Here is a 16,160-nt window from a genome sequence, read left to right as displayed (position 1 = left end):
CATCATGGCTCTGTGCAGCAAGGTTCTCATTCTCATTATGCGCAGTGACCTGGGCCCTTAATGGTGAGCAATACGGGACTTGGTGAGTTAAGATTTTATTTTTTTTTTTAAATATATCTTAGCCAGGACTGACTGAGCACTCATTTCACTTCTTCCCAGATCTTCAAAGGTTTTTATGTAAATCTTTACATAAAGCCATTAAGAACCAAAGAAAAGCACTTTGGAAAATTATGCATTGATGTATTCTTACGCAGCCAACACTCCCAGGGGAAAAGGTAGTAATTGCACATAGCCTCCCGCCCCTTTTTATTTCTTGTCAAAGATGTTGCCTTTTTTGGCTTTTCTTATATATACACAGCATGATGAACTGATATTTGTAGTTTAAATGTCTGGTTTAACAGCGTGGTTTCCACTGTAACAAAAAGCTCTCACGAAATGTCAGGTTAGAAATAAAACCAAGCTCTAGAGGGATGAGTTGGGGAAGAAAGTAGAAGGTCCAGTGGCTGAAAAACAAAATGGAACAAAGTGAGCAGAACACAATGTGGACCCATTTCCCAGTTCAGGCAGTGGTATTGGTACATGTGGTTGTACAGGGATCTGGGGAAAGGAGAGAGACACATTTCTCACTGAATCATTTCTGCTTTCTCTATTAACATTGCAACAGAAATTACAAATAGCCCTGCAAGGGGTAGTGCATTAAACCTCAGCTCCTCATCCAATGTAAACACAACATTAATACTGAAAGATAAAGAAAACGGTAAAAAGTCCAGTGTCTTGTTTTCTGTGTTTTGCTTGTTAAGTTTCCTGTCCACCCTCCAGAATATTCCTGTGTGTATTGAAGTTGTGAACTTGACCAGCCCACATTCAAGCAAACAATCACACTCAGATTCCCAACATAAACTTTTCTCCCTCGAATGGGGAGTTTATTCCTAACAGTTCTGCTCCTTTTATTTATAAACTCCTTTAACGAAGTAGTTCTGAGACCTTGTAGCAGGCAGCAGGAGAGCACCCAGGCTACGAGTTGTCGCGCTTATATTCCCTGTTCAGCAAAGTTCACGTAAAGCCCAAGGCCCAGTGCCTTCACGGATGGGCATGCACTGAAATGAGTCTATGAATCAATATCCCCCCGCACAACACGCCTTCTAGGCAAAATCCAATTCTTGCCTAAAAAAGATAAAGAGTTACAACCAGGCCCTTTATTTTACGAGACACATATGAACACGTTGCTCTGGTGAAAACAGACCTTACACTAACAGGTTTTGTTCACTTTCGGGCAGAGCTACTGATCTTCTTTACTGGACCACCAGAACTGAAGATGGGAAAGAAACACAATGGAGACATTTCCTTGGCAAGGAAAGGAACAGCATTTAGGACTGGGGAAGAGGCAGGGCAGGGCATAAGGGATTTTCCTGATAAAACGTAACTAATTTGAGCATAAAAGACCAACTGATATCATGTACACACCTAAACCTGTAACACACCTTCCCTGGAGTGCAGTATTGTACAAGTGTCCCCTTCATTTTCAAGGCTAATTCAGACCTTTGGCTCATCCTGCATTTACAAGGTCATCCATGTTAAGAGGGCCACTGTGAACGTTCACAGGTGAAAGTTCCCTTTCAGAGTAGTGCAGATTTGAAATTCACAGGACAGCGACCCGAAGATCTTCCTTTACAGATAAAAAGCATGTCAAATTATTAAATAGCAACATGAAATCCTATATTCTGAAGGTCTGTCTTTGCTCTGCAGTTAAGAGAACAGAGTGCATTCCCAGCCCATGCCCAGTCCCCACCTCTTGCAGTACAGCAGGCGTGTAGCCGGCCCCTCTTGTTGACACCTCACAAATGCTAAAGCTGAAAGGCCTGGGGTGGTTGGGGAAGGGGCTGATGAGCACAGTCTGAAGATATGTCACTTCAAATTTCTACTGTTAGAACTGCCAGGTATGATAAAAAAACTGAAAGTATTTCTCAGTTCGAAGTTTGAAGACCAGGCCTCAAACGTTGAGTGGCTCCTCCCTTCAGTGTCTCTGTTTCCTCTAAAATGGGCTCCGCTGTGCTAGCTGTTGTTCTCTGCCGTGAGATATTTGAGAGCTGCAAAGCCATAGTGACGTGACATGTCCTGCTGGAACTCCTCCTTCAGGGTCTTGAGACAGATGCGGTATTGCTTGTTGGAGCGAAACTTGGTGATGTCGAAGCTGGGGGCATGCGGCATGTGGATCATGTAGGCGTTGGGCAGCACCGTGAACTCGTACTCCTGGGGGAGAAAGACACCAGCTGTGAGGGGTGTTCCTGAGCCCTCCTGCAATGCACCTCTCTCATGCCTCCACAGTCAAACACATTCTGTCATGCAACAGTTCACTGTAGGTCTCAAGAACAGCTAACCCATACAACTATGCCAAATAAACCTTTTTGTGTTTATGAAGGACCTACCTTGTCTTTGAAAATGTTTTACTCCATATAAACCAAATAACAGAGAAATGGTGCTAAAGACATTTCTGACGTCATGTCTGCAGCACAGATGTTTGACAGTAGTGTGCTTACAACCAACTATGAATGCACACAGCATGAGTTTCAATTGTGCTTGCAAAAGCATGCTTTCCCCCCTGTAATTTATCTTTCGTCGGATGCTGGAATAAGCAATATTTAAAAAGGGACACCTTGCACTACCTATGTTACTTTGCCTGTATACTTACAGCAACAAAACTGTCCCAGACTATTTATAAACTTGAAGTAGTGGGAGAATATGGTGCCTTTTATAGGCTGAGTGTGAAAATGGACCTGCTAATTTCATATGCTTTGAGAAGATTTCTCTTCAGATTGTATAAATCTTGGAAAGGTTTTAAACAAATTAACTTCTTCACAAAGTATGAGATATTGTGCTAATTCCTCTGCTCCTCTGTAACTGCTTCACTAATTCTGAAGAAGGTTTTTGACATTTTTTGTTGCTAAAAACTATGATTCATCCGTGTTTCAATTACTCTTATTAGATTTGCTCCATTTTTGTAATTAAATATATGATTGATCATTTGAGACAAAGCTAGATAAAAAGTGCCTCATAGGAAAGTTGGAAAGTCACAAGTGTAGGATGCACAAGAATGTGGTATGTGGTCCCACATAGGATGTGCAAGAAGGTATGTGGTCCCACAAAAATCTGGACAGGAAAGGGACGTGAACCTCAGAATTCTGTAGCCAAGTGAAGTACCCTATCAGCTGAGGCTATGCTAGCCATTTTTTTTTTTTTGTTAAATTTCAGAAAGTCTGAGTTTGTATGGGATGTAAACGATGAGCCACTTCAAAGCCTCTACAAGCACACTGGCTACTCTTCATACCCAGTTTCTATTTACAACTGTTTTTGCACTGCCTTATTAACCATCTCTGTGTAAGACGGTGAACAACCACAGAGCTTCTGCAGAGCATGCTGGCTTTAAAAGACATGGAGCTGAACTTCTGGTTTGCAGCCCTGTGTAGATTTAGGAGTCTGTGCTGGGACACAGATTAATTACCTGCAGTGGAGAGGCAGGATATTCCAAAATATTTTGTTAGGGAAAGAGATTTATGGGAGAGAACACACTTGAGCTAATAAACACTAGGGTTTTCACCTACAGACAGTCCTTCACCTAACAAGCTACAATGAGAAGAGACTGAAAACTGCTGGATGATGATGCTACCAGAAACCAAGAGTTTGAGCAACACAGCCCCACATGAAGTTACAGAAACTGCAGTGCTGTCCCAGAAACACTTAGGAAACAGTAGCATCTGTTGGACAGTGCAGATGCAGCTGTGTGGCTGCTCCTTTCTCATTATGGGAGTGCCTGTTCCCTGCCAAACAGTGCTACAGAGTAAATCTTTGTGCCAAATGACAATGCTGTCATACATGGGAATGGGCCCCTGTGAGCTTCTGTTTGGGATGACGAGTGTACAGGAAGAGCAAAATATTCTGATGCTCACAGGCAGAACTCATTTAGCTGGAAGAGACTTGGAACTAATGGGGAATCAAACACAAAAACAAAGGCTGCCATAATGGAATGAGGAGAGCTGATGAACAACAAACTACATAACTTCTCTGCAGGACCTGAACATTAAGGGCTGAATCTGCTGAGGAAGAAAAACGCCCCTCATACAATCTTTTCTCTTTTGCATTTCTTTCTCTGCATCTCAAGTCTGCTGTCTTGCAGATCAAAGACTTTCTATGCTCTGCAACGTAAACGGTCTGCAGAGCAGTGCTCCCATCCCTGAAAGGCCTTCAGCCACATAACAGTGTGCCAAAAATGTAAGCCCCTTTGAAAGATGCTGGGCTGGGGTCCTGGAAAAAGAGATGCTCACTGTCTAGTTCCACAATCACTGGAAGAGCAGGGAAAGGTTTCCTAATGGCCCATCTCTACTGTAAGAAAACATTCCTTGAGAAAGCAAAGCACTCTCAGGAACCTCTGTCCTTATCTCACAGGTTATAAATGCTTTAGACAGAGACTGTCATTATCCATATATTTGTACAGCATCCAGCTCAGCGGACATCTCCATGCCCCCAGAATAATAATGACGATTATCTCCACACTGTGTGCTCCTCTGAAGGATGGTAGTGGCACAGGTCCTTGGTGAGGTGTCTCCCACAGTCCGTTTGACACACGCTGCAGTTGCGAGGAGCAGGGAAATAATTCAGCTGAGCGGCTGTTTTGTCTGCTGATAAAGGAGCCAGCCAAACAGCTTGCAGCAACATGATCCATGAATGCCCTGAAGCCAAAGGAATGCCTTATGGGTGCTTGGTGCAGCATTTCCTCCTTTTTATGGAGGGGATGTTCCCCATTCATCACAATTCCTTCCTTCTAACCTAAGGAGCAGCCAGGCAAAGGAGACAGAACTCAGGAGATTGATCAAAATTTGCAACAGAGTGGCTGGGAGATCAAAGCTCCCTAAGGAAAAAGCCTAAATACATGTAAACTCCAAACAGGAGCACATCTGAATTTACTGTGAGGAAAACAGAACAACAAGGTAGTCCAGCATATTTTGGTCTGGCTCAGGGAATTTGATATTTCTAGCTGACATAGGGAAAAATAGCATGTCCCCTCCAGCCTGATTTTGTGGGAAAACAGGCCAATACCCAAGTTGCTACAGATGAAAATTAAACTTCTTTTCAAAGTGAGAATTTTTTTAAGGCTGGAAGAGTGAGAAAAACAATTCCCCAACTGAGTTAGTTCCATCCCAATGGCCTTTTTAAATACCTGTGCTATGATCAACTTTGAAAAATGTTCCAATTTCCTATGTGTGAGTCTGTATGCTGAGCAAATGTCTCTGAGCAGAAGAGTTAAATCGTGAGTGCTAGATGAGAGTGGCCAGTTGGAATGTAAGCCCTGATAGCCAGATTAACAAATAAATTATTGCATTGTCACTCTCCACAAACAATAGTTAATTGATTAGTGTTTGGATAGTGCACTGGAAAATTAAAGTGCTATAGCAAAGTATTACTATTAATAATAACATAATGGACAATTTTTTGGTAGGGGTCTGTAATCATTTTTTTCATCAACATAAGTCAGCACAAATTAGTTTGCAATGCCCTTTTTCAAACAGAGGGCAAGTGGCAGGTAGCCCAAGGTGGCCATGTGGTTTTGTAAGCAGTAGAAAATAGGCCTCCCATATGCCTGCCTTCATCAAAAGCACTGTATCATGCACCCCAAAGATACAGTCTCCCAGTAACCTGCTGTATGTCTTGTGCTGCTCTGCTTTCTGCAAGCTGCTAACAGTTGGGCAGAGAGGCATCAGCTGTATCCCAGACCCAAGTCCTCACAGCAGAAGCATATCCTACTAGCATAGTGGGATGCAGCTGGCTAAAATTATTTTCAGATACCATGAAATGCCACTGGTTCAAAAACTGGAAATGAAATCGAACTGAAAAAAAAACAAACAGCAAACTAAAGAGAACTGCCATGACCCAGCCCCTGCTGATTAATGCACTGGTTAGCTTCACATCCAAGAACAGCAGGGATGTGCAAACTCTGCCATTTCAGTGCACAGCAACACCAGACTCCCATGGAGCCATAACCAGTGCCAGTCTAAAGATCTAGGTCTGTGACAAGGACCTTGGCAGCTCTGAGAGCTCTGGTGCCAGTCTGGGACTCTCGAGGTCTCTCTGCATCCTTGTTCTTTATATTCTGTCCAGCAGTGCCATCCCAAGCCACAAATCCAAGAGGCAGACAGCCCAAGGATCAAATACCTGGATCTTCTGGAGTTTGCTGCTGCATAGCTGGAGACTTTGGAAATGTGAAGACCTTGACTTTGCAGAGATGCGCTGTAAATCTGGGCTAGAAATTGAAGATCCTTGACTTGGATTCTGTTTAAGATTGCTTTTTGAATTCTAAATTAACAACTGGGACTCACCAACCTCTGTTTAACTGAAAAGCTTCCAGCCAGATCTATAGGTCTATAGACCCCACAGTAGGTGATTAGACTGATAACAAGTGCTGCAGTACTTGGGCACACTGCTGGGCAGGAAGAATCGTGTCGCTCTGAGACAACAGCTTTCTCAGCACTGACAAATGAACTAAGGAGACTCAGTACTCTTTTTAATGCTTGATAAGGACTAAACTGAGCTCAAAAAAGCACTCATTATGGAGCTCAGTAAGGCCAGGTGAGCACTTTGGCAATGCAGAGCTTGAAGCCTTTCTACAGAAGGTGGATTTCTTCTAACAACCCTGCCGTCTGCCCCTGCATGAGTTATGCAGGCATCATCTTCTCACCTGTGCATCCAGTTCCATGATGTGAGCCACTTTGTTCCAGCCAAATCCAACAAACCGCCTGTCATACTCCGGGCAGTCCTTCCTCACAACAACGTATGGCTCGAAGTCTGCTTCCCACTCAACGCGGTAGGGGGTGGTGGCTGTTCGCCACTTGGCAAAGTTCGTTGGCGCGTGCCCTTTTGTCCAGACGTGATACCTTCAACAGACATAAATGGCACGGACACGGGGAGGCAATTAAACAGGATGCATCTTGGCGAGGCTACAAAATGTTACTTGTTAGATAAAACGCTCGAAAATAAGGACATTAGCTTACAGTTCACATCATCGTTTTCAGGACGTATCAGAGGCAATTTCTAGGACTGTTTCCAGCACGCTTCCCAGAGCCTCTGTGTGCTTGATGCTTAAACAGATCTAGCTGGTGAAGGATGGTGTGAAAACACTACCTAATGCTAACGTGAGAAACAATTACAAAACACGCAGACAGTTCATCTGCACTGCAAAGTGCTGTGTCTCATTCCTAGCAACCAAGTGGCTGCATCAGTGCTCTAAAATCAGCATGAAACCCTGCAGCTCACACAAGGCCCTGAAAATTAGCTATTTCTACACCACAGTGACATTCACGATCTGTTTTGTATGTAATTTTATAATTTGTATGAGAGACACCTGCAGCTCTGGATAGATGTTCCGTTTTATTAATTACTGTTATTACTATGGCAGGAGCTAAAGTGCATAATTAAATTAATAAGTAAAATATCACACAAAGACATTTCTGCTGCACTTTCTATATTGTGGGGGGCGCCCGTATGATCCTGAGTAAGGTAATCAATTTGATTTACAGAAAAAGATCCTTTTATACTTCGTTAATCTTGTTTAGGTCACAGCAGGTCCCTTCCAAGCACAGCTTGAATCCACCCCATTAGTGCCAGGGTCAATGATTCTCTCGCCCACTTACTCTTCTTACACCTTTCCAAAAATCAATGAGACAGGCTCTTTCTGCAGACTCATAGATTAAATAATGAAACAAAGGCATAGCAGGCCATCTGTATTACAATGCTCTGAGATGTGTAACAGAAGGGGCAAAACAAACATCCTGCCAGTTTGTAATGTAAGGTACATTGAATTCACGGGGATGACTCATGTGCTCAAAGTGAAGAGGTTTAAGCTTTAACTATTTGTAGAACTGGGACCTGGATTCTCATACTGTCGCAAGCTATTGTTAAAAACAGAGATGTAAAATCACAGCCCAAGTTTCTATTTTGTATACTCATATGGCTTATTGCTGGACAAACAGAGAACTGCTCAGCTTCACTGACTCTCCTTGGTCAGAGGCAGTGTAGGAGGACAGGATTATTACAACTGCACTGGTGTCCCAAGTAACCTATGGTCCTTTGGAAGCTGCATTTCTAAGTTGTAAACAAGTTGCATCACTTTCGGATATCTGCCTTGGGGACCAGGAAAAACAAAGCCCGTCTGTACTAAAAAAAACTAACACTGAATGAATTAACCAGAGCTTATTAGAAACCAGTGCAGCATTCAAAAAGATTACAGTGCTTGAAGGCCTTTGGAACCATCTCCAAAAAGCCCATCCCTTTTCTGGAAGTGACTAGGTAACCTATGCAGTCACTAATGACCAGCTATCCATGATGGAAAAAATATAATCACAATATAGAGCTTAAAATGATACGGGATTGTGGACGATACTCTAACGTCCTACCTCCGGCATTTTGAAATTAATTATGATAATAACAATAATGACTACTAAACACTCATGAAGTGATTTGTATCTTCAAAGCCCCATGCAAACTTTGGTTAATTGAGAGATTCCTGCAGAGAATCAGGCAAATGCTTCTGTTCCTCTAGTAACACTCTCCTACTGATTAAAACAGCGGGGCTAACAGGACACTAGCCATAAAAACATCCCTTACTTTTGACCCTTTTCAGGGTTAGCAATGTAAGCAGACACAGCAGCTCAGGTATAACGTCTGTGAGTGGAGAGAGTGGACCAGCAGGAAAAATTAAATCGTGGGGAGCAGACAATGAAGAGAGGACAGAGAAGTGAGAGTGGAAAGAGAAAAATCAGAAAGGAAGGAATAGACCTGACCAAACCAAAAAAAAAAAAAAAAAAAAAAAAAAAGATCTTTTACTTGCCTCTTCAGAGCAACTGATGGGAGTGGATGGAAAGTGGCAGACAAAAGGGTAGCTAAGGTCAGGACAAATAGGAACCTGAGTACAGAATGCTCAAGTAAGGTGTGAACACACTAATTGCAATGGAATAATCAGTCAGGAAGTTGGAATTGTGAATTCAGGATTACATACATACATGTACATAAAATATGGGTCTAAATATATATACATATAATCTGCTGGAGCTAGGTCTTGGCCAATGACTAATCATCACATGAAATGAACTGCAAAATCAGAATATGCAGACACCATTACATGGATGTCCTTGCAGGGGAAGCTACCATAAAAGAGTGAGTCATTTCCAACAGGCTTTATTCTCAGTGATGCAGTTGTGAGAACTGGTTCACTGTCTGTATTGGTCTTCCATCAGCAGGATAAATGAATAAATGTAGCTCTCCCAGTCAGAGCCTTCTCACCCAAGATTTAAACACACATTGAATTTTAAGGCCACACTCAATTTCACAGATTTTTGGGAGAAGTCTCTCTTTGTCAAAATAGTGACCAAGGCATTTTCAATCCCACTGGTAATTTTGAAAAATCCAATCCAAATCATTTGGTCTTTGTGCAATGATGATGAGTTTTTTTTCCCATGGTTCATAGAAAACATCTACACAAAAAAACCCACAACTGTTCTGGGTCAAATGTTTCATCTTACTTTCTATATCCATTACTTTTTTTCCAAAATACGATTTCAAAACTACAGCAAACTTTGCTAAAGTTAGCAAAGTGAAATTGTTATTCTTCTCAGAGTGTTCTTCCTCCCTGCCCTGTCACTCAAAGCTTCATGTTTCAGTGAGAAAAATGTTTTGGTGAAAGAAAAAACTTTCTCAGCTCTGTTCTCAGATGCTTAAACATTTTGCTGGATTGTGGATGCAATCAGTTAATTAGTTAATCAGTCGTTGCTGGTTATGTTTTCTCAATATGATGCATCTTCTACCAGCTGTGGTTTTCCTCGTGCCTGAAAGCTGTGTCGGCAGCACATTCGTGGTTCATCAGCTATTACCCAGCCATGAAGCAGGCACATCCTCAGGAGGCACAGTCACAGCCAGCACCTGCACACGAAGCCATCAAGCTGGGACAGAGCATCCCACTGCTGCGGAGAGTTTCCACGCAGCACACCCTGTCAGCCACAGATGCTCACACGTCTTCCTTTTCCTTTTGGTGGTGACTGGGGGATGTAATTGAGAGCCGTTTTGTACTCCTTAGCTGCCCAGAGGTAGAAAAGGTCACCATTTGGAAAAGAGGTGACAAAAGCAATTTCAGTGAGGGAAAGATTGTAATCTACCGTGTGGTGTGAGGGACTGGGATGCTGCAGGCACTCTCAGCAATCACTGTCACAGCAGTCCTCCCCAGTTCACTCCCACCCGCTCAGCCTTCGAACTGCAGCATTATTAAAGCACCTTGAAGGTGGAGGTGGAAATTCTCGGCCCAGATCACAGCTGCTTTGTGGCTGTTGATAGATTTGAACAATGAAACGAGCCAAAGCAAACTAGGGAAGCATTTGTAAAACGTGTCCTACATTAATATGCAAACCAGCTACAGTTTGCATGTCCTTCAGTTCTTTTTTAACCTTGCTCTGGCAAAACTCCCACTGATGTTAGAGATTTTTGCCTGAGTGAGACTTGAGAAAGGAGGTGCAAATCTGGCTGTGTGCGGAACATGCCAACATGCTGAATAGCTTGAAGATGAAATCTGTAGTGGAAGGCCACTGCTGTGCAGGCTGAAAATTTGACTGCTGGTGGAATATAACAGCTGAAAATCCTGAGGGTGTTATTTTCCACTGGAAGGATTTTTTCTTTCAACTATGGGAGAAACAATTACTCTCTATCAACAAATTTCTTGTTAATTTGTCTTTGACTGCTAAGGAATGATGGGGGAAATATGCTTGCTCTATCAGTAACCTTAAGTAATTTTCCAGAGATGGGCATGCCTCCCTAATATCTCAGTCACCTCAAGCTTCTATTTCAAGGTAGTCATGGGTACCGGTAGGGTCAGAATTGTGTTTTCCAGGCTCACACAGGCTGTCTGCTATGATGTCTACATAAAGCTACATGAGAGAAGGGTGGCTGCTGCAATGAGAGCCGTGCATAATGCAGTGAATAGAAGTACGGTGAGGAAAGCTCTAATGTAAGAAAAGGATGGAAGATGTGATAAAGAGCTGTGCTGGCTGTGGATAACACTTAGTGTTTTCATAGTTCTTATCTCTAGATCTCAAAATACTGTATAAAGGAGAGGTGAACATTGTTACCTGCATTTCAGAGACGGAGAACAGAGATGTAAGAAAGAACTGATTTGTGTAGCACCTCCCAGCAGGACACTAGCGGAGCTGGGACATGAACACAGGTTTCCTAAGCCCCCTCCCTGTGCAATATCATAAGGCCATATTGTACTCTTGCCATCACTACGATGCTTTACAAATGTCTGCTAATCAGACCTGACCACACACCCATGAGAGAGTTAACCCTTGGTTAAGTTGTGTTTTAAAACTGAAAAGTCTGACAGATAATAGAAGTGACTTGTTCACAGCAACAAAAGGAGTATCAGAGAGGAGCTCTGAATTTAGGTGTTCTTAATTTCTCAGCTTCTAGTCAGAGTATACTTTCACCTCTACATTGGGAAACTCTGGCTATTTAAGCAGCTGTTTCATACTTTTTAAGAGCACATGGCAAGCTTGTATTTGTTTTTCCAGTCAGTCAGTATGAAACCAAACCAATGAGCAGAGAGAAATTATTGTTGGTCACATGAGGGACTCAGCTATCCAGATAGTATTTGGCAACCAAAAAGGAAATTACACGCACATGAGTGTAATGGTCACGCCTGATTTTGTAGAGCAATAAAGAATGACGAAAATAAAACAAATTCAATTTAATAATTGAAGTCCTTCAGTAGAGGAGTATAATACTAGATAAAATGCCGACCTTACAGATGGAATATATCCACATATGATTCTGTTCACTGCCTCTCTATGAAAAGGGAAAAAAATCCAATACATTTCTTAATGGAGCTAGCTAGCTGACAGAAGAGAAAAATAAAATATTCACAGAACATGAAGAAAACTCTTTAGAGATAATGACCACAGGTTCAACGAAAGTACTTTCCATTACCTGAATGTAAAAAGGGTTCCCATGTCCAACATAGATAGCAGCTCTGCTTTTGACTTGGGGAAGGAGAGGCGGTAGCGTAGGGTCTCAAAAGCAGGTACAATCAGAGCTTTCTTGGTGTTAGCCAGGTCTAGCTGGATGACGGACTTCCTGGAAAAGAGAAAAAATTTGAGCAGAAAAATGTTAAACTGAGAAAATCACTTGGCATTTCAAAATAAAGAGCAGAGAATGGGCAGTTTGATACTGCAAATGTAACTATGGCTCATATTCTTTCCCATAAGTGCATTGTTTTTTTCCTCTGTTTTTGAATCTGCTACTCTGTGAGCAGGGAGAACAGTACAGTTCAAAAAGAGCTTGTGTGTTTGACAGATCAATGCTACCCTGCACATCCAGGGATGCCCCGAGCTGAACTAGGACTCTGAGTAGGGCCAACTTACCAGCCCTGTAAGAGAAATGCAGTTAAATCTCTTTATGTTTCTATATACATGGGAAAGAGATGCCCAGTCCATGGCAGTTCTAAAGAACTGGGTTTTATTCAGGACTTTACGAGGTGAGGAATCAGAAAGTTTAGTTGCATTTCAACCTAGCAGTTGTCTGGGTTATGCTGTGCCATCACATTTGCTTTTCACCTCTGCTTTAGAGCTCTGTGTGTCCTTTGAGGTATGTATTACCTTAGCCCCCTTATGGACCAGATATCTGCCCTCAAGAACGCTGGCTGCCATGAAGGTTGATCTTTGTTCAAGGTAAGGCACAGATCTATTGCAAAAGGACATGGTGCAAATAACCACAACTGGAAATTAGCAGAAGTGTTTCTTTGTTATTGTTAATCATGTGCATGGTAGTGTCTGGAGCTCAGAGCTCATTTGTGCTTGGCACTGTATGTAAGGCAAAGAGGTTGTTTGCTTCAGAGAACGATTGCGCACTGGGTGCAAAGAGATACCTCACTTTTTGCCTCCTTTTGCTCCAAGTTGTTCAGTGTGGAGACTTTTTCAGTGTGTGTGTGTGCATGCAAGCATACTGCATTTTGTGCAAAAAGGCCCTTCCAGACAGGGTCCTTAGGACAACAGCTTAGCAATCTTACAGACTGCCTGCCAGACATGTTCTGTCTTTTCTTTCCTAGCAAACTAAAATTCAAAGAAAAGGAAAGAGAAGTTCATTTTCCATCCCCTGACTGAATCTTAGCATGCTTGTCATTAGAAATAACTCTGTCTTGATTTTCCTTTCATTATCTTTGTATTTCATAAGAGAAATATGCCTCTCTCTCCCTGTCAAAGTCAGTTCCCCTTAACAGGATTCACTGTCCTGGCTTTTATGCTACTGCAACAAGCAATCAAGGACAATGTTGACAAGCAAGAAACTCTACAGCCTTATAAGATGAAGGAATTGGGATCACTGTCATAATACTAGAAGGACCAAACAAACCACTTTTCTAAGGAATAGAATATCTAGCATGTATTTCTATTGCCATCAGAGAAGAAGAAAAAGAGCAGGTCTATTTAATAAAATCTGAATTTTAGAGAATTCATACCACCCTATGGGCCTGTTCTATAAAAGAAAATCTGTTCCCAAAGCCTTACTGCAAAGTTTGCATTGTTTAAAGAACCCCTGCCACATTCCACTGAACTTTTCACAACTGAAAGATTTTAACAGTCTTATTATACCTTTTCTGTACTTTCCTTATTTCTTCTCCCTCACCATCACTAATGGCCAAGATATCTGCATGTAAATAGATTAATCCTTTACAGTCAGCCTCCATGACCTTCCAGAATCACTGAGCAGTGCCAGCATCCAGTCTTCAGGATGATTTTAATGCTTTTTCCTCTTCACACCTTCTCTGCAAGCAGGGTACACTAATACAGTTACTCTGACAACATCTCAGGCTTTCTGCACTCTATACAATCTGTCAGACTTGAGCAGTGCAGCTTTGAGGATTCAGTGCAAGGAAGAAACAGGTGATGTTTGCAGTGATGCTCATCCTTTGGGCTCTGCAAGGGAAGAGCCACTTCCATTTATGTCTGCTGCTGTCTCTTTCATGGAGAGCTCAAATGTCTCATGCAAAACTCAAGGCTTCATCTCTGCTTGGCACTGTCCAAGGAGTAGGGGACAATCCTGTCCACCAAAGTTCACAGTCTGAAGTAGATCGAAGCTAAAGTAGGTATAGGTATTAAGCAAGGGTGTAAGGCAGAGTTGCATGTTACAACTAGTGTTGAGTGTGACTTACTTTCTAAAATACGGGAAACAAGCACAAAAATTATATGGGTATCAATAATTCTTTCATACACTCCCCAGTCGTCATCTGCAAATTTAAAACAGGTGTCAGTGTCTGAACTGGGCCTTAGATCTCTTGTTGGAAAGAAGAGATGACAGTTTTACAAAGAAAACCAACACAGAGTGAAAAAACTGATACTTGAGGCTGAAATCACTGTAACAGTCCAAGGTTAATATGGAAAAAAAAGCAGAATATGAAAACAAGATGTTTGTAATAGATGCAGTCAAACACAGAGAACCACCAGAGGTGCTTCAAGAGTAAAATAATGTAATGGGATAATCTTTGCAGAAATATTTTCAAGAGGTATGCGAGCATCTGAGGTGCATATTGTTAAGGCCAAAGGGTAGAGGTTCAGCAAAACTGATTTGGGAGCTGAGGGCAGCACTGATCTCTGAGTAGAACAGCCTGCTTTGGATGTGCACTAGATGACATAAAAGACTGACATAAGGTGAGGAAAGAATCAATGCTGATATCCAGGTGCTGAACCTCAGTGACAGAGGACAACAGAGGTCATGTTAACTGTGATAAAGACAAGGGAGTTTTGGTAGAGAAAAGAACTCCTTCCATTTTCTTCTGATAAGAAGTTGGTGGTCTGCTCCTTGGACTCCCAGCTGAAAATCTAACCTCTTCCTACTGAAAGCAAGTCTGTTTTTCCTTTCTGTGTGGTGCTGTTTTTTGTTTGTTTGTTTGTTTCTTTGTTTTTCCTTGTTTGAGTGGAGGTGCCATTTGCTGGTTGACTGGTTTTGTGGTACTTGGAATAGAAAATTTCCACTGTTAAATGTTGCAACGTATGTGGAATATAACATGAGGAACACATTAGGTTATTTTACAAACCAGCACTAGGGAAACTTTTTAATTCCTGCACTATCCTTGTGAGGGCTGTTTTTTGGATTCGGTAATATCAATCCTGTACCCATTTTCCTATATCTGTCCTTTTCCCCAAACCTCAAAATGAGGATATAAGATTTTATGAAGAGGTTTCTCTTTGCTAGTGTTGTCCAGGAAACCGTTTCCCAGGCACCTTTGTGTTCAGACCCGATGTATGTCATTCTGACACAGTGAGAGTTGGGTTAAATTTCTAGTCTACCAATCAACTCTATTTTTTTGTAGAGCATGGATGAAATGAACCTTAAATCACAAGAGTCTCCTCAGAGGTTGAATGAACTCCAGCATGTTGAGATCAATATTTTCATCTCCACAGTCTTTTCCAAAAATTAACAAATCATTTTCATCCTCAAGTGGGGAGATAGTAGTATCATTCCCATTTCTGCTGGATAAAGAAGCTCAGATACAGAAATACTAATAACCTAATCCAAAAGCACTGAATTCAGAAAAAAAATAAAAAAGTGTACATTAATTCCAATTATCTTCCACCATTAGGACCCTCAGTGATTAGCTCAAGATCAATGGACAAGGTAGTCATGGGGTTTGTTACATGAACTGAAGAGATGTCAGCCCAGTGTTGAATTCATCAGGACTTTCATCCTCTCTACAAAAGGAACGTTCAAAGGCACCCAACAAATAAAAATTAACAGGCACAACATGATGTGTGACTCTTTCTGAGATGCTAAAGAGCGACCAGAAATATTTCACAATTCATGTTACAAGGAGAGGTCTAAAACCTATGGATTGGGTTTGGATGCAAGCTCCCAGTTTATGCTAATGTGTCCCTGGAAGCAAAGGGCATATTTTATAGAAATATGTCAGGAAAGAACTTTAGTGCTAGCTGTGACAACTGTAGATACCATAAAGAAGCAGCCTGTCTAGTTATTTTATGTTAGAAGAGCCTTTAGGATGACCCACACACCTTACTTTTTGCAACCAGAAAGAGCCTTTAGCTCTGGGGCAATGACAAGATGACCTCAGTAACAAATGACTG

At 41.8% G+C, this 16,160-nt stretch overlaps 1 protein-coding gene across 3 annotated transcripts in view; it reads right to left on the bottom strand.

Annotated features, from left to right (window-relative positions):
- Positions 1–627: 627 nt before the first annotated feature.
- The window catches only part of LARGE1 (LARGE xylosyl- and glucuronyltransferase 1), a 282,266-nt gene continuing 266,733 nt past the window's right edge, over positions 628–16,160 (bottom strand). For all 3 annotated transcript variants that reach the window (XM_032201244.1, XM_032201234.1, XM_032201254.1), the window contains 3 exons: positions 12,016–12,162; positions 6,728–6,923; positions 628–2,250 (listed from right to left, as the gene is read on the bottom strand). In XM_032201244.1, coding sequence (XP_032057135.1) covers positions 2,053–2,250; positions 6,728–6,923; positions 12,016–12,162 — 541 coding nt within the window. In that variant the 3' untranslated portion in view covers positions 628–2,052. The remainder of the gene's footprint in view (positions 2,251–6,727; positions 6,924–12,015; positions 12,163–16,160) is intronic.

Source organism: Aythya fuligula, chromosome 1 (genome assembly GCF_009819795.1).
Source record: "Aythya fuligula isolate bAytFul2 chromosome 1, bAytFul2.pri, whole genome shotgun sequence".
Lineage (NCBI taxonomy): Eukaryota > Metazoa > Chordata > Aves > Anseriformes > Anatidae > Aythya > Aythya fuligula.
This window is presented reverse-complemented; position numbering and strand designations above follow the sequence as displayed.